The 19,678-nt window shown below is 35.4% G+C and overlaps 1 protein-coding gene across 2 annotated transcripts in view; it reads right to left on the bottom strand.

Moving 5' to 3' along the window:
• Positions 1-19,678, bottom strand: part of DOCK11 (dedicator of cytokinesis 11) — a 177,445-nt gene that overhangs the window by 60,485 nt on the left and 97,282 nt on the right. The window contains exons 24-33 of one of the 2 annotated variants that reach the window (XM_012739482.3): positions 17,885-18,003; positions 16,057-16,126; positions 15,855-15,980; positions 14,860-14,931; positions 10,973-11,119; positions 9,258-9,341; positions 8,400-8,511; positions 7,871-7,909; positions 5,906-6,084; positions 1,410-1,526 (exon numbers count right to left, since the gene is read on the bottom strand). In XM_012739482.3, coding sequence (XP_012594936.2) covers positions 1,410-1,526; positions 5,906-6,084; positions 7,871-7,909; positions 8,400-8,511; positions 9,258-9,341; positions 10,973-11,119; positions 14,860-14,931; positions 15,855-15,980; positions 16,057-16,126; positions 17,885-18,003 — 1,065 coding nt within the window. The remainder of the gene's footprint in view (positions 1-1,409; positions 1,527-5,905; positions 6,085-7,870; positions 7,910-8,399; positions 8,512-9,257; positions 9,342-10,972; positions 11,120-14,859; positions 14,932-15,854; positions 15,981-16,056; positions 16,127-17,884; positions 18,004-19,678) is intronic. The other variant, XM_012739489.3, reaches the window with a different exon arrangement.

The following is a 19,678-nucleotide window of genomic DNA, read 5'->3' as shown; positions in this document are numbered from 1 at the left end:
CCAGGTAAGTGATGAAGCATCCACATTCAGTCAGTTGATATGATTGGGATCCACATGCAAGCAAGCCATCAGGCAAGCTTAAAAGCAGCTTTCTCAGGAACCCATGGGAGGCTTGACAAATCGGCTGGGACATTTCATGGAGGGAATTTCCAAAGGTAACTGTAAAGGACACAGTTTAACCTGCCACCCAAAAATATGACAGAGCTACCAAAAGTGCAAAGGTGATCTTGGGCCATATAGAATATGGAAGGGGGCAGGAGTTAATAGTTCTACTGGGCAGACAAAAAAATGTACAATTCTGGCACCATATTTTTTTTCAGAATTTTATACTTTATTTAAAGTTAATACAATGAAAAACAGTTACAAGTAAATGATAATTCGGTACATTTAGTTGAATATTATTTATACATTTACATATTCACAAGCTGATAGATCTGTCCTTCACCACCATCAAACATTTTAGTCTATGTAGTCAAAGTCTTCTGGAATTCCAAAAGTTTTATCAATTTTAGTTTCTTCAAGTCCAAATTTTCTTTTGGCCCAAGATTTTATTGCAAATATATTATCTCAGGAATTGGAGTTGCTCCAGGCACCATATTAATAGGGTTATTTATTGGTAAACTGAAGCATATTGAGAAAAGGGGTGGCCAAGAAAGTAAAGGGTTTGAAATGACAGATGATGAAGTAGAGATATTTGGCTTGGAGAAAAATTTAGAAGGCACATGTGGAAATGGGAACAGATGTGTTCTATGTGTCTCTACAGGGCAAAACTAGGACCAGTGGGTAGAAAAGCTTTCAGGTCTAATGTGATAAGGAAGGTTTTAATTATTACAATGACAAAAGGTCATTTTGCCAAATGGGAGACTGATTGCCTCCCACGTTCCTTCTAACTCCTAAGATTCTGGAGAAGGGAGAAAAAGCATAGACCAGTTATAATAAACTGAAAGGAATGCTGCCAGGAGACTAACAAAGGAAGGGAGAAGCAAAGAAATACAGTTTTAATCTCTAATGCCTAATATTGTGGAAGTGAAGAATCTTTTGTTTGGTTTTCAAGTTGAGTAAATATATAAAGGCATACACAGCAAATCTTAAGAACAAAACACTGGGTACAAGTATCTTGTGGTATTCTCTTGGACTTTGTTATTCAAAGTGTGGTCTTTGGACCAGAAGCAGCCAAAACCTTGTTAAAAAGGCAGACTCTCAAGCCCCACCCCAGGCCTACTGAATTAAAATCTCCCAGGTGATTTATATGTACATTAAAGTCTGAGAAACACTGTGCTAGGAAAAAGTGCAAAAAATGGAGTAAAAAGTGAACTCTTTAAGATTGAGATCATATAGCATATGACCCCAATTCCAAATGCGTTCAATAAACCAGGATAAAACTCCAACAAAAACACATTACTACTTACAGAATTAGGCATGGCTGCACAAGAATACAAGGTATCTCGACCCGCTAATCGCTGTATATTTTCCAAAAGCAGTCCAACAAACGGGAGGTATAATTGTGCTATTTTGGCTTGCTGGTTCTGAAAAATAATTATCCAAAGCTTAATAGGTATATAATATGTATATATTACAAATAAACAGAGTTAGCTCCATATATCAATTTAATGACTAAAAAGTAGGCTAATATCCACAACGAATTAGTGAAACAAGAATCCATTTATACTTATAGTCTCAAAGCTAATTACCACAGAACTTCTTTGGCATTTGGATTTATATACAACACAGACTCAAATTACATCCCTCAGACATAACTACATAAAGGATATTTTTAATAGCAGTTGACCTATAAAGCAGATAGTATTACTCCTGTTATTTTACTCCAGTGAAGGCTGCGCTTCATGAGAACAGGGACCATGGCTGTCTTGTTTACTGCTTCATTCCCAGTGCCTAAGCATATAGCAGATGGTCAATAGACATTAGCTGAATAAATAAATGAATAAGTGGAAGAAACGAAAAAAAAAAAAACAGTAAATTACTATATTCATTCAAGAAACATTTTTTGTTTTGATTAAAGCTGCAATTACAGTAATGTGATCTTGGCCCCCTAGGTCAATTATAAGACTTGGGAGAGTGATATATTTGTAAATATAAAGCTGGCCACTAGTAGTTTCAATTAATGTGGTACCTCTTATACAAATTTATTTATTATTTTCCTCACCAGATACATACATATACTCAAATCAGAGAAAACAGTGGTTGTGATGGCACAAGAGTTGCCCTCCATATTTCAGGACTTTGGGAGATTTTTCTGGAGACTTAGATAAGACCTCTAGGGCAAAATGGTCAACCTATAGAATATAGAAGATCAATAGTATCTCACTGTTGTTTTAGTTTGCATTTATTCTTGAGGTTCAATACTTTTTCATGTTAATTGGAGACCTGCACTTCTTTTGTGAATTTCAGGCTTACCTCTTAACAACTTCCTTCTAACATAGTACCCCATCGATAACATAGTACTCCAACAATAATAATCTTCTCTATCAACAGAAGATTCTGATTCAGTAGGTCTGGGTTGCCCCAGATGATGCTGTTGTGCATATAAGTTTGAGAACCACAAACCTAATTCGACTCTTGCCAAAGGCAGGAATGGCCTTTACGTGCATCCCTGACGCATGGTTAGTTTTTAAAACTTCTGAAAAACTCCAGCCTTTTTGTGAGTTCTGTTAAAGAGCTACTCTAACTGAAATAAACTTATAAGTTCTACCTCTCAGGTATAGCCCTGCCCTTTGGACCTAGAAAGACTAAGTCTACTACTACTTTTGCATGGCACCCTTTAAATATTTGAAGACAGTTAGTATGAATTGTCTTTATTTGTTCTTAACAAGGCTAAATAGCCCTCATTACTTTCCTATATTCTATGGCTTTGGTTTCAAGACTTTTCACTTAGTGATTATCCTTTTTTGGTGGTTCTCTAATTTTTCAATGTCTCACTTGAGATTTGAGAGGCAGTATAGCTAGTGATTAAGAGCACAGATTTTGCAGTTAGACATGCATGAATCCCAGCTTTCTCCCAATACTAGCCACTTCATTTTGATCAAGTCACTTTATTACAGTTTTCTCTTTGGTAAAATGAGAATGATATTATTTCATGTCAGGTATTTAATACGGTATCTGGCATATAGTGAGTCCTCAATACATTTTAGCTGCTATTATTAATACTATGTGGCTTCTAGATAGGAATCCATTTTAGTTCTGATAGTGATCTCTAGGGAAGGAGGTACTGCAATATTCTCAGGTAAGCAGGAACACAGGAAAACATACAGTCCTTACAAAATATATTAAAATTTTTGCCTGCACAACAGACAAAAAACAACCTAAGAATCTATTAATAGAAGACTAGTTAGATAAATAAGGTATATCCATATGATGGAATATTATGCAGCTATTTTTTTTTAATTTGAAAGATCTAATCTTTAGGAGGTATTGTTAAGTGAAAAAAGGAAAATGCATAATGGTTTCTATTCTATATATAGATATATAAATATATAACCTATACCTATATGTGTATATATAAAATATAGGCTTGTGCTTACATAAAATAGAAGTATTCATAAACTGATAACAGTATTTTCTTCAGGAGAGATGAACTGGGGATTGAGGTAAGGAATGGGACATTGTGATTTTTGGTTTTTACCATGCATGTAGATTACCTTTTTAAAAAAGGAAAAAGGATTTGCCTACAGCCCAACTAGAAGTAGAAATTGCAATTCTTTTAGGTGTAACCATCACTTGTAGTGGATATAAGAACTATAAAGACCCCAGGACAAATGTTAGACATTGGACATCCTTGTTCTGAATAGGAAAGATTCTCATGGTGATTATAACAAGTTAAGAGATCTCTCTAAGCAATTTATGAGTAACACATAAACAGGGACCAGTTCTATCTCCAGAATTTCATCAGAGCAGGGCCTTAGGAGTGGCAAAGGGGTAGGGAGTGACTAGGGAGTCTAGTCTTAAAGCAGGCTTTCCATAAGAAGCATTCTTTTCTTAACTTTTTATTTGGGGTCACTTTGAGGTATTGATAGAAATCGTGGGGTCTTAAAGCTCCCTCCCATCCCTCATCTTGGCATCATCATTAATGGCAAACATGATTTACTTGAATGTATTTGACAAAGTACCTCTTACCCCAGCCACCTGTAAACTCTTTGCACCTACCAGAGAAAGAACCTTTTATACCCTTGCCCAATGTACTACAATTGAAGCTTTGGTTAGCCAGGACCATGAAGCAAACAAAATTCTTCTGGAGAGAACCCTACACTCATTTAATGCCTGTCTAGAGCTTTTCAACAAAGAAGAAAGGGCTTTAGAAGTCACTGAAAGGGTAATGAAGCTTGGCATTTCAATCTTTCCCATAGTCTAAAACCTTAAACACTCAAACAGGCACAGTGTCTATAACTATTATGTACCCCAGGCATGGTGTCCAACTTATTTACAGATAACAATAGCTCTGTGTGTGTGTACATACTGCTCTCAGAATTTAAAAAGTAAATAGAAATGTCCAAATTTGTGATATACAATATTTAAATTCCACCTCTAGGTAAGACAATGGTGAAATTCCATTTTCTTTCACTTTCATCTGAAGAGGTAGTAAAGGAAAATATAACTTCCTGCTTCAGAGAGAGGAAGTTCATTTTGTACTTTTCCTGTAAATCATTTAAAATCACAACTAAAGACATTTTCCTCCATATTGCATAAGATCCTTTTCCCTACTACTAAGCATAAGCAACATTTAACCAGAACCCAGCAATAACTGGCATTTTTAAAGGCTTTACCAAGCTTGGTTGGACTGGATGACTTTTAAGACATCTTTTAATGTGGAAACATTATACCAGTTAACTTGTGTTAAGTCAATATCACCATTCACAAAAATGAAAATGGCACATAACTGAGCAAACTACACTAAGTGGAGGTATGTTAATATATTATAGTTATGTGACAAAAACAATGGAAACTGCAGTAAGCAATAAATTAAATCTTAAAGCTAAGGAATTTAAATCTACTTTAGGATAGAATCAAATCAAGAAAACTAGCAAGATTCATAAGTAAAAATATCTCTGTAATTAAAGAAATATGAGTTGATGTCACCAGCAGGCATTTTCTGTTTATAAAGGACAAATGGGAATACTGTAGAAAGAGAATAAAATCCATTTCCAAGTCAGGTTTCCAAAATGATAACAATAATAAATGACATAATTTTATTTATGTTTCAATGTAAAAACAAAGGGACAAATGATTAATTATGAAACAATATTATGTTTCCTTGAGCCATTTGATAACAGGAAAGTAAGTTAGGTTATTCTAACTTATACAGTTTGCAATCTACTTTTCCAAGCCAGTAGAATTTAATGTCAGTAAGATTTGAAAGTATATGTTAGAGGTGCAGCAAGTAGCAACCATGGCTGTGGCTTTCGCTAGACTATGTGTAATGTACGTACAGTTTACATCTATATCCACAGATATTTACAGTAATACCACCAATATCATTTTCTTCAATAAGAAGAAAAACTTCATATTACATATTTTATATATGATATATTCAACATGTCTGACTAACCACTTAATAACTTATTATACTTATTTAGGGATATATATTTAAAGATTACATATTAAGGTATATATTTGATACAAATGATTTTTTTTAAATTCCTAATTAGCTTATGTAATAAATCATGAAGCAATTATGTTCTTTTTAAATATGATTTGAAAAAACAGTTTTTAACAGTAAACTAAATAATATTTTTTAAAACCTAATGATTTGAAACAGAAACAAATCTTATTTGTAAAACTAAGTTTTCATCAATGTTCGTATTATGCTCCTTACTGCAAACTTCATCTTGAATAAAAAAATCTTAGTAGAAATTTACTAATGTGATGCTAATGACTGTATGGACATCCTTACCTTGTGCTGGTATCTAGTGTCAAATGCATGTTTTATCAAAAGATTCTTTATGACAGAGATAGCTGTATATCTGATCTCATAATTGTCCTGAAGAGCAATGGAAGTTTCCCTCAGGAGTAAACCAACCAAGAAGTGATGCTTGCAATACTCATCTGATAAACTGTATTCAAGATTGGAATCTGTAGTACAATGAAATTTAAAACTCGTTTATAAAAATATTCAAAATATTACTATAAAATAAAATACTATATGTGATCACGCTAGCAAGAACTATAATTTTGATTGTTAATGAATCTTAGCAATTCTTTTATCATGTAGAATAAGCATGCAAACTTTTACAAGACAGGAACATTCATACTTAGGGCTAGATGATAGCTTTAATGATAATTTCAGTTAGCAAGAAAGTCCCTAGATTCTTTCCTTTTTCCTAGATTCCTTTAAACTCTTAGAAGTCTTAGGATAGCACAGAGAATGAAATAATTCTATATTTGGCAATGTTTTAATACATCTCCTTATATCCAAAGAGATTTTGTTGCAACTATAAATTTGGATAATTCTGTACAACAATGCTTGATTTACTTATCCATTTATACTTGTAAAGTGGGAAAAGAAAGAGAATCTAGACAACTGAACCATTCTAACGGTATTAAGTACTGACGGTTTTAGTAAACATCACATACTGGCCTGAATATATACATAGGATATAAGAACAAATAGCTTCATCCCACTCCAATTCATTATCACTCAAACACAAATCTTTCATTTTATAAAATCATCACTTCAAGCTATGTCTTTCACTTCCTTTTACACCCTAGGTCTATCTTAAATTTCAGATGTTAATATACTGGTTGGGACTTGCCTTATAGCTACTCATAGGGGATAGTGATCAAGTTTAGTATTTTCTTTTTTTAATTTTAGAGATGAGGTCTCGCTATACAATCACAGCAAGCTACAGCCTTGAACTCCTGTCCTCAAGCAATCTTCCTGCCTCAGCCTCCCAAGTAGCTGGGACTACAGGAGCCCACCACTGCACCCAACCAAGTTTAATCATTTCTATTGTAGATTTCTACTATCTTTATTTCCTCTTCCCTGCTATTTAATTTAGTTAGGTCACAAAGCTGAATCAGAACATGTTTTCTATTTCTTTTTTTGCCCTCTCCAGCACTTAATAGAATGCTGTATATTCAGTTAGGACTTAATGAATGCTGTGAATAGTCAATTTAATCTTAAATTCCTGATGATCTGTCTGCCCTTTCTTTTCCCTGACTCCCTCATGGCTATCAATTAATACTGGGTGAAATATGTAAGCTATACATGCTCAGAATCTAATAAGGGGGTAGTTGAATAGGGGTGCTATGATTTTAAATATTTTTTCTTTAATTTTCACTAGCTGTAATTCTATCACTAAAATCATGGCTCACTGATACTTCCCTAGAGACCAAGGCATGGCTCATGGTCTTCTGTGAGCCCCCATCACTTTCTATGCACAAGGGCCAGGACTGACTAACCAAGGTGGCCTTATCTGGGTAGAATTTACACACGGTAATGAGTTTTTTACTTCAGTTATTTGAATAAATCCAATCAGGTGGTTTCATCCACACCTTCAAAACTATGGCCGAGGAGTCACTAAACAGGGTCAGAGAAAAGGAGGCAAGCCTGAGAGAGGTGACACTTAAAAAACAGATACCTTGCAGCTCCCATCCTTGCCTCTATGCTGGCTGACAGCATGAACTTGTGTTTTGAGGGCAGATGTTTTAAAGCTGATTCCTCTAGCAACATTCAAGCTTATTTGATAAAGTCAACAAACACACTGCTTCCTAGATTTTCTTGGGCCATTAACTAAAGCGTCATTTTGGCTAGGGAGGATTTGAAAAGCAACAAAGCCCCCATCCATCTTAGCCATTCATCAAATCAATTGTGTTTAAAAACAGCAAACTACTTTAGAGTGAACCGAGTTAAACCTACCTACTGGAGTCAAACGGTCCACCGCAAATGAAAAAAAATCTAATTAATATATGAAAAGAAAAGGGACAAATAAAAAACACAGTAACATAAGAATAGTGCTGCACAACAAAGCATTCAATAAAACTAGCAATGGAGACAACTGAAGATATTTCATAACTTTAGTACATACATGTTACCATTTTACTCTGCCTTTACATTTAGTTTTTGATACTTTGAGCAGAAATGCATTTACTTTTATTCTTAGTCTCATATAAGATTCCAAACACCACTACAGAGAGCAAATTTTATCTGACATCAGTGGTTAAACAGCAATCCATGTAACACTCCCGATTTCTTCATACTTTCAATACTACCCCTGATACTATGAAGGAAATGCAGAATACCATTAATGGACCTATCTTTAGATAGTAACAATTCTGAGGTTAACTTCAAGGTGACTGATTTCACTAGAAAACATTATACTACACTAGCACTAGCAAACAAAAGGTGGGGGGGAACATTCCAAATGATGGAAAATGCAAATACATACCTTGAACCCGCTGCAGTTTAGGTTTTGCAAATGCCATTGGCAAGTTGAGAGGAATGTAATGTTCGTGATTGCAAATTGTTTGCAGAAATTCAAACTTGTATTCAGCCAGAACCTAAATGGGATTCACTCATATTTAGTAAACATTTACTATTTTAATAATTTAATATAGAGCATTCACTTTCACAACAGAAGTGGTTGGTATTTTAAGCATACCTTGAGATGTAACCTGTGCAGGAAAGAGTTAACATAGCAGGCCTAGACTTCTATCCTTAAAAATGCTTACTGGTTGGCTAGCATCCAAGAAATTGGGATTTTGAAATATTCCCTACATGATAAGGTTGCATCTTCTGTGCCAGCCTTCTTAGACTGTTTGTACGAACAATGTGATTAATGGTGAATAAAAATCCTAAACTCCATTTCTCAAACAGGCTTTCCTGAACAGAAATACTGTACAAATATAAGTGCATTTTTACTGAGGAAGGGAGGGTGTGCTCTGTGTGACCCTTCACAAGAGGGAGAGAGCTCAGAAAGCCTGCACAGGGATTGCTACCAACCCCATTTGATGTCTTTTCCTTCTTGATTCAGTTGAGTACCCTTATCATGTTACTCTCATGAATCTTAGTGTCATTATGACTATATGTTGAGTCTGTGAGTCCTTCTAGTAAATCACTGAACATTTAGGTAGTCTTGAGGACCCCCAAAACACAGTCCAATATTCCCTGCTTTACGGTATGGCTACACTCAAGGTACCTAAATGAAAACAGCAATTCTAAATCCTCCAGAGGAGAATGAATATCATCCCTGGTCTCATGTTCAAATGTCTGACATGTACTACACAATTATGCCCTTATAACTTACCTTAGGATCTTTTGGGCTGAATCCAGATATATAGTCATTTATCAAATTGAAAACAAATCCTCTATCCATTAGTGTCAAACAGCGCTGTAGAAACCAAAACAAAATGAACAGTTGCATAATTCTAAAAGTCTACAGTCTGAACATGTTAAGTTTTTAAACTTTTTAAATTTGTACCACACTAAGATGACATTTTCATTTTTACAGATAACAGAATAGCAGCTTTCAGACACCTCCTTACCAAAAGCTTTCAATAGTTCCCGATGGCCTCTAATATAATTTCAAACTCCTTAGCTTGGCATTCAAGCACACTCACAATCTTGTCACAACTTACATTTCCAGCTTTATTTTCCAATAGAGCTCATCAACTTATTGCCCTCTCAAGATGCATTGCATATGCCCACCACTGGGTCTTCACTCACAATAGACCTAACAATTAATTCCATCACTACTTCTTTCTAATCCTGCCCATTCTTCAAAGTTCTCAGAATGTCCCATCTTCCTCAATCACCTTAGTCTGTAGGTCACTTTAAATACTTTATTCTATATTAGCTTGTATTTTACTTATTATTTTCCTCTGTTCTCACCCAGACTGGACAAGTAAGAACTATCTCTTTTTCTTTATATCCTCCACAGGGCCTAGAATATTCTGTGAAATACAAAGAACTCAATACTTGATTAATCAGCTGCATGTATCTCATATCTCACCCTCTCCACTTCCCTCTGCCACTGCCTGGGGGCAGCCCCTCATTACTTCTCACTTGGATTACTGAGCTAGGCTTATATTCATTTATTCATTCATCCAACAAACATTTGGAGGACCTACTATGAGATAACATATGACGTTCTACAGAAATACAAAGTTGAATAAGACACAATCCGTACTTTTGTCTAATGGTGAAGATAAATAAACAAATAATTAAAATACAGCACAGTAACAGTGCCACAGAAGTGTGTAAAGGATGGGCAAACAATACTGCATGGGAAGGTCAAGGAAGAGCTGAGCCTAAAAGATGAGTGGATTCTACCAGGTAGACAACTGGCTTTCTAATTGATTGCCCTTACTTTGGTCTCTTCCTTGCCGCATGCATCCATACCAGCCATAAATTATCCTCCAAAATCTCTTTGGCATTTCTCCGATGCATAGAATCAAAATCCAAATTCCTTAACCTGACATTCAAAGCCTTCCAGCATCTGGCACCAGATGGCTTTTCAGCTCTTTTCCCACACATCCTAAACTTGCTGCACAATGACAACAAGTAGACTGTGGTTACAACACCAGACATGTTGCTTGAGTTCAAAAGATGCAAACCCAAAAGCCAACAGGAGTCAAAGAAGCAATTTAAAAGCATAAAGAGGGTCAGGAGTACAATAAATAGTGGCAGAGACTGTGGCAACCTAAAAAGCATGTGCCCCATCTAAAAGCATTCCAATTAAAATATGATTAAAAACATTATGTACAATAAGCAAAACCTGTCTTCTGGCTAAACCACCCATGTGGGTCCTCTGGTTTAATTAATTAGCTATTTCAGTGGGGGGAAAAATCCAAAATTTGGCTAAATTGATCCATCAATTCAGTCAAAAGAGTTATTCCCATAGCCTATATTATAAAGATCTAGCTGAGTCTCTAGAATGCGGGTATTTTTTTTTCCTTTGGCTTTCATGACCCTATCAGTGAAGGAGAGTTCCTTACCATGTTCCAGCTGCCTTTAACTCACCTTCAGGAAGCTAGCCAAACTGTAATTCACATTTCTGGACTCCTCAGGAATCTCTGCATAGCGAATAGTCACATGGGGAATGATTGCAAGAAGCAGTGAATGTAAGACATGGTGATATGCCTCAGGAAATCTCTGGCCTCGGGGAAGCTTAAATTAAATAGGCATAGAAAAAAGTCAGACTTCTAAAACATCTAAATCAATTGTCCTTTTTATCTTTATATACATTCACTATATAAGTATGTTCTAAAACTGAAGTATAATTTTTCTCCCAATTTAAAAATGACATCACTAGCTCAATGTATACTTTAGATCATTATAGGAACTGTCTAGACCAGGGGTGGGGAACCTGTGGCCTTCTAGGTCCTTAAGTGCAGCCTTTTGACTAAATCCAAATTTTACAGAATAAATCCTTTTATTTTTATTAATACATTTTTGTCTTTTTTTTTTTTTTTTTTTTTTTTGGAGACAGAGATTCACTCTGTAGCCCAGGCTAGAATACAATGGCATCACCATAGCTCATTGTAACCTGTAACTCCTGTGCCCAAGTGATCCTCCTTCCTCAGCCTCCCAAGTAGCTGGGACTACGGGTGGGTACCACCACACCCAGCTAATTTTATTCTATATTTGGTAGAGACAGGGTAGGGTTTCGTTCTAGCTCAGGCTGGCCTTGAACTTGGGACCTCAAGTGATCCCACTGCCTTGGCCTCCTAGAGTGCTAGGATTAGAGGTGTGAGCCACTGTGCCCAGCCATATTTTTATTTTATTTCTAAAATAAACATTTAAAATACCAAAAAGTAAAATAAGTTTCAACAAAATAATCCTCCCAGATTGACCAGCACAATTAGAACATTAGTAAGCCATAAGGGCTAAAATGATGGCTGGTAAGCTTATGATTTAGTTCTAACTTTCCCTGCCAGACTGGCACCACTACCGCATGAGGTTGGCTGGTGAAAGTTTATGGGGGCCAAGCACGCCAGTCTGTTATCAGCTTTTGACAACAGTGCATTGTGTTTCTATCTGAAGTGTAATTTGTGAATAGTTGCACAGCTCAACAGTATTTTTTTAATTCTGTCTGCTTAACAGCCCATTATATCAAGACCAAAGAAGACCATGAGAATGCTAAAGAAAGAAAACACATTTTTAACGAGGATTGGGAATTCCAATATTATCTTGTTTCTGCTAACAATAAAATGATTTGCTTGCTTTGTGATACTGCAATATCAACATTAAAGAAATTCAATGCTCATCAACATTATAACACTAAGGACCACAAATATTTTAAATTAGAGGGAGAGGTGTGAAAGGTTATACTGCAGAAATTAAAAGATGAAAAGCAAAAGCAAAGACAATTCTTTCAAGCAGCAATAAGACCTGGAAATAATGCCACTGAAGCAACTTATAAAGTAGCCTATATACTCAGGAAAAAAGGGAAGCCATTCAGTGTTGTAGAAATTGTGAAAGAATGCATTGTTGAAGATATAGGATGCTTAGACACTGATAATGTTTCAAAGTACAAACAACTGCCTCTTTCAAGGAGAACTATAACTGATTGGCAGCATTAATTAGGCTTCAACTTAACAGAACAACCTCATGCAATACTTCAAAAGGTAAACATATATTCTCCAATTGCTCTGGATGAATCAATTGATACTACTGACTCAGAGCAGGGATACTACTGACTCAGATACTTCATTCAGGTAACATAATATAATATATTCATAACAGAATATTTTCTTGAAAAATTGCTACAAAGAGTTAATGGCTTTGGGCACTCTTGTGAACAAAACATGGGGAATAAATATCTTCAACAACTTTCAAGATACATGTTGTGATGTTAGACTGAATTTGGTAAATTTAGTGAGTGTACACACAGACGGTACACCTTCCATGACAGGAAAACATGAAAGGTTTATTGCACATATTTTAAAAAAAAAGTATTAACAGATCCAGATGCTCTCATTTCTTTTCGTTGTATTATATATCAACAAAATCTCTGTGCTAAAGCTACTGTTTTAAGTGATACTTTTCAACAAGTTATAATTATTAACTATATTCATGCAAATGGAACACATCATCAGTTTCATAACATGCTAAAATTGAACCATGAGGTATTCAGTGTGGATTTGCCCCATTATTCGAAAGTGCGTTGGCTATCACAGAGACATGTGTAAGCCGAAATTTTATCTCTGTGAGAATAATTAAATTTTATGAAGAACAGAATCAGCCATGCAAATTATTGCAAGAAGATTTCTATCGGAATGCAGCATTTCTGTGTAATATCATGTCAAATCAAAATGGCTTGAATATTTCTTTGCAAGGTAAAACTAAATCTATATATGATATTAATATGTGGCAAAAAATCCAAGCATTTCAAAAAAAGACATCTTTCTTCAAAACACTTCTTCAAAAGAAAATTTCGGATAAACATTTTCCCCAGCTAGCAAAGGTCACTGATGAGCAGGGTGTTATATGCAAATCATCTGAAGAATACACAGCTGTTATGGACCTATTAATTGGAGAGTACAATGAAAAATTCGCTGACTTTGAGAATCATGGTATCACACTCAAATTAGCATCTCAACCTCGTCTAGTTGATATCACCAAGGCACCTAAAGAACTACAGATGGAACTGACTGAGTTCTCAGTAGATGACATTTTAAAGTCACTGTCTGATGCTAAGAATGCTCCAATTGAAATATGGAGAAATGCACTATGCCCATGCCTTCAGCAACATGCGCAGAAAATACGTTCTTGCTTTTCAACCACTTAATGCTGCAAATCTACATTCTCCTACCTAATCCAAATCAAGATGCCCTTAGGGTCACAAATGACTGATAACCCATCTAGAGGATCAACCAAAACTGCAGACTTCCATGCTGCAATCAAATATTCAAATGTTTTCCAACAAAAAGCAGACACAACAAAGTCATTAAAAGGTTAGCTAACTTTAAAATTAACAAATAGTTTTTCATTTTTTGAAATTACTAAGTACATAGTAGATTTTTACAAAATAGTGTACATTCTTAAGTATATCTAATTGAGGTTTCTTGACTGTGGCCTTATTTGATTATAGCTAAATTAATGTGGCATTCCAATATGAAAAAGTTCCCAACCCCTGGTCTAGATCTCTAATAACAGAACTGACCAAAAGTATTGCAAGAATGGGTTCTTCTGACCCAACTTTGGAATATCATTCTCCTGAAATATGGGCATATCCCATTTTCCATTCCACTTTTTTCCTGTTTGCATGAATTTCAACTTCAACAAATCCATTCCATGAAAATTCTGATAAAAATGATAAATATGAGGTGAATATTTTTTACCTCACAAGTCTTAGATTTATGATTCCTGTAACTAAGAAAATTTCTTTGTACTTTTAAAATAATTTAAAAACTACAACTAAATGTATGCATCACTTTCCAGGAACATATTCTACTGCATAAAGTGTTTTCAACTTTGTAGATGACTTAAGGTTTTCTAGAAGTAAGGTTATGGCTAATTTGGTACTTGTTCTTCTTCCAAATGAATCTTTTCAACATAGACGTTTTTAAACTATAAGACAAAGGCAAAGATTCAAAGGCAATGAGTTTTACGTGGCAAATAATTATAGGAAAGAATCTATGAGGAAGAGTAACTGCAGATTAGACTGTGAGAACATATGAACTGTGAGACCTCTGATTTATGCAATACATTCATTGTTTTGGTAAGCAATGCTGAAAAAGCTAAGGGCTAAAAACCATCAAATATAAAGGGGTTTGCATGTCGCAGCTGACAGTAAGATTAGCTTTCTTTGCCTGTGTCAAATATTATTCTTATATAAATACATACAATTATTTGTCAATTCAAAATAAAATGAAACAAAAAATATTATTCTTTAGCCTACTTACCTTAATTTTATTCTCTTCCAACAAGTATGTGGCCATTGACTTTGCAATTATTTCAAAGAAAAACCATGAGTACTAAAATAAATAAATAAATAAAATCTTTAATAGTTACCCAAATCTTTGAAGCTTAGCAGAAGTTTAACATATTAATATGGATCTTGTCTTTGAACTTTACTAACATCTTCAAGTCATTCTAATTCACTGTCAAAGTTTCACAGAATACCTTCAAATTGTCTTAGCAAAAAGGTACTATTGTACCAGAGTTGACTGGTGATGTACACAGGGAGGATGAGAACATTTGCCCCAGTGGGGAGGAGTATTTTATCACTGACATTTTGAATTGCCCCCACATGGTGATAAGAGCAAACCAACTTTTAGTTTATTTTGCTACTGCTATTAAATCTTCTATAGACAGTGAATCTGTTACCACTTGCACTTAATGGAGGCCCCACCGTTGCCCTTGGTACAACACTGGTACAGCCTAAGTAGCCCAGGAGTTTGTCTACATCCTGTAATTTGAAGGGTAGAGAGAAGCCTAAAGGAGATGTATCTTAAGATACCCAAAATTCCATCATTAATAAAACAATAAAAATAATGATGATGATGATAAAAGCTACCATTTAGTCAGTGCTTACTATGTGCCAAAAACTATGTGTTAAAATGCTTTACTTATATTTTAGAAATGAGGAATCAGAGGCTCAGGAATCCTAAACAAGTGGCCCCAGGACACAAAATTATTCTGTGATGGATAGAGGATTCTAAACTAGATCTATTGGTTCCAAAATTCTTTCTCTTACACATTTTATTGAGGTCAGGAGGTGGGTAGGGAGGGTGAAGAAGGTTCTATGGAGAACTTCAGGAAAAGGATGCTTGGACAATGTGATGGGGAGAGAGAGGGTCACATAAGAAACTGATGAAAAACTAAACGTGAAATGGGAGGGTATCAAACAAGTGTGTCTATGGCTGCTTCTGTTCCCGGTTATGTCTGGTGTCCTTACCTTTAGCAATTTATTTATTGCTAGGAAATCTGCAGATTGTTTCAATATTGCTATCATGGTAGAAGCCAGGGTTTCATGTATCAGCTGGGCCTGAGGAGCATTTGGTTTTTCAGGTCGGAAGCTATACTACAAAGAAAATGAATTGTAAGACAAAAATGTCACATTAAACAAACTGCTCAGAAAGAAAGCTTATTCCACAAACCTTTATGAAGGATCTTAAATAACTATCCAAGCCTTCTTCGTGGCACTTTGAGACGATATGCAAGAGGACCCTGAAAGGATGACATTCACAGAAGTCAGCATGTCATGCTATAATTAATTACCATAGTTTGATTGTTAAATAAGATCGTCATGTCAAACCCTAAAAATATCTAACACTGTCTAAACAATTAAAAGTGAGATGATTGCGTAAGTTGTAATGATAATTTAGGTCTAATAAAGATTTGAGCATCTAACATGCTCAGGGCCTTGTGAAATATATTTCCTGGTTCAAAAGAAGGATACCTTATTTTGGTAAGCCAGATGTTTCATCTCCTTTCTAAATCTCTGTATGTGTTTGAAGTATGGTCATACCTACTATGTAGAGTAAGAGACCTCAAATAAGATAAATACTGAAATCCGCTCAAGTGAGAATAAAAGTAGAGGAACAGAAAGATGCAACGAAAATCATGACATTGGATGGGGGAAAAGGAAAGGAAAAAACAGGGCAGGTATAATGATATGAACAAAAATTGGAGGTAAATATAAAATTCATAGAAAGTTTTAAAGTTAAGAGACTAGCAGTGCTTCTCAAACTTCAGCATGCACCAGAAGGACCTGAAGGGCCTGTTAACAGATTACTAAGATCCTCTCCCAAAGTTTCTGATTTTGTAGGTCTGGGGTGAAGTTCAATGATTAGTATTTTTAATAAATTCCCCAGGTGATGCTGATGCTGCTGGTCTGGGAACCACATTTTGGAAAGCACTGGACTAGAGTAATTCTTCTTAAATTTTCAATCGGACTATCCCCAACAGCAGAGATGAGCACAGTGTGTGGGTGTGTGTAGGTTGAAGCCAGGTGTAAGAGATTGTGGCAACAGGAGAGGAAGCAAAAGCCAGAAATATCCAGCACTAAACTCACAATTTTTTTCAAGTCCCCTGTTTTAATTTCAAAATTCAGGCACATTTTGCATTCTACTCTACAATATATCCTTATAAAAATAATACTCCCTTATTCAAGTAAAAATTGATGGCTTACGGCCATATTCTGTCCAATATAAGAGTCACATGTGGCATTTAAATTAATTAAAATTAAAAACAATTAAAAATTCAGTTCTGCAGCTGCACTAGCCACATTTCAAGTGCTCAATAGCCACATGTGACTACTGGCTACCATATTGGACAGCACAAGAATAGAACATTTATATCATTGGAAAAACTTCAATTGGAGCTTATATATTTATCTTCCTAAATACATAAAGTAAATATTAATGGACATGAAGGGAGAAATAGCAATACAATAATTAGGGGACTTCAATACCCCACTTTCAACAATGGACAGATCACCCAGACAGAAAATTAATGAGGAAATATTGGACTTGAACTACACTTAGACCAAATGGACCAAACAGACATATACAGAAGATTCCATCCAACAGTAACAGAATATACATTCCTTTCATGTGCACATGGAATATTCTCCAGGATAGACCATATGTTAGGCCACACAACGAGTCTTAACAAATCTAAGAAGAATGAAATCATATCAAGGATCATTTGCAATCATAATGGTATGAAAGTAGAAATCAATGACAGGAGAATTGTGGAAAATTCAAAATGTGTGGAAATTAACATACTTCTGGGACAAAAAAAAAGAAATCAGAAGGGAAATTTAAAAATATTTTGACAAGTGACAATGAAAACAACATACCCAAACCTATGGGACGCAGCAAAAGCAGTTCTAAGAGGGAAGTTGCAATGAATGGGTCCATGAAAAAAAAAAGAATGATTTCAAATAAATAGTGTCTTTTTATTATAACACTACAAACTCACATGGTGCAGTTGATAGGAACGTCATCTTCATGGGTCATGTTTGTGAGAACTCGGAAGAGTTGCATAAGAATTACAGGTAGAAATTGTATCATGACTTGGATCTCCATGGCATGCAAACACTAAAATAAGTCATTATTAGTTATGAAAACAAACAGAAATATGATATAATTTGCAAATATGAAACAACAACAAAAAATAAGTAATGAGAAATACATTGACTAGCCCATAAGCTCAGTTAAAATGACAGCTTTTCATGGGACAGGAGATTTTGTTTTTGTTAGTCACTTAATCTACACCTCTATTTTGGCACTGAGATTTTGTTAGTTTATTTAATATTAAATACTTTACTGAAGATAACATGTAAAATTAAGATAAACAGGTTTTGGAAAAATGACAACTGACTCCACTCAACTGTGGAGGGGAACAGACACGTTTGGAGATACTGGAGATGTACTGACTGGCCCCCAGCAGTTTGTATGTTTTACTGGGGAATGTGGGCCTTCATTAAACCTGGTAAGAAGTGAAGTAGGATTCAATAAAGAGTGCTTCTATATATAATAGGCTTTAAACCAGCCCCATCTATAAAACTGAGGCAGCTCTGCGTTCTAACTATCCTGCAATATGAAAGTTTCCTCAAAGTGCTAATACTCTGTGTGCTATGAATATCAAAAAGAAATGTGTTCATATATATATAGAAATGATGAAAACAGTGAAATATGTTCAATTTCTTTCTTCCCTTCTCTCCCCTCTTCACTCACTGACTCAGTCAACCAGCCAACCAAAGAAAGAAAATAAACTTCGCTGAGCACCTTCTATGTCAATTCAACATGTAGTGCTATAAGAAATACAAAGGCGGATAAGTTGTATCTGCATGTAAGGAATAAGTTATCTTGCACAGTCTCTCTGACTTTTGCTCCATTTTCCCATCCTTGCTCTCATCACCCCTTTTCAGGACTCTATCATCTGGATTCAAATCATCTCAACAATGACCTCTTAGATCTCTCTTCAATCACATACATAGGGCAAGATATTGAACTTAAAAGGAACTCAAGGTCCATCCTTCTGGTTTTTCCTTCCTGTACATCCTCTCTTCTGTCTTTTCTGCCATCATTCCCTTCCAGGACCCTCTAGTCTATAATCAAAATAGTCTAATTGCTTTCTTTCTAGTAGGTCTCTGTACAGTTTTTCTTTACTCCTAATATATTCAACTCTCATTTCCAAATTAATCTTCCTCAAATAGTGGTTATGTTAAACCACCTCCTGCCAAGATTTTTTTTTTTTTTTTTTTATGTCTCCCCATACCTAGGGCAGGAGTTCTCAACCAGGGGCCATTTTGCCCCTCACCAGAGATTTAGCAATGTCTGGAGACATTTCTGGTTGTCACAATGGGGGACGCTACTGACATCTAGTGGGTAGAAGCGAGAGATGCTGCTAAATATCCTAACAACACATAGATAGCCCCACACAACAAAGAATCACCCTGCTCCAAAATGTCTGTAGTGCCAAAGTTGAGAAGCCCTGACTTAGGGTATGAAGTCCAAGCTACTTAAGACCCAACCTATATTTTCAGCCTGAATACTCATCATCGTTATTTACAAGGCAAAATTGGTGTCTTCACTGTCCCTTGAATATATTGTATACCCTCCTAGCTTTGTACCTTCATCCACAGTTTTTAGTCAAATCCTCACCACTCTTCCAAGGTAAATTCAACTCCCCATTTCAGGGAAACCATTTATTTTCTCATTCAACAAAGGCATACGAAATATACTTCCAATAGCTAAGCTCACCAAAACA

Source organism: Microcebus murinus, chromosome X (assembly GCF_040939455.1).
Source record: "Microcebus murinus isolate Inina chromosome X, M.murinus_Inina_mat1.0, whole genome shotgun sequence".
Classification (NCBI taxonomy): Eukaryota; Metazoa; Chordata; class Mammalia; order Primates; family Cheirogaleidae; genus Microcebus; species Microcebus murinus.
Note: the sequence above shows the minus strand (reverse complement) of the source record. Positions and strands in the feature narration are given on the sequence as shown.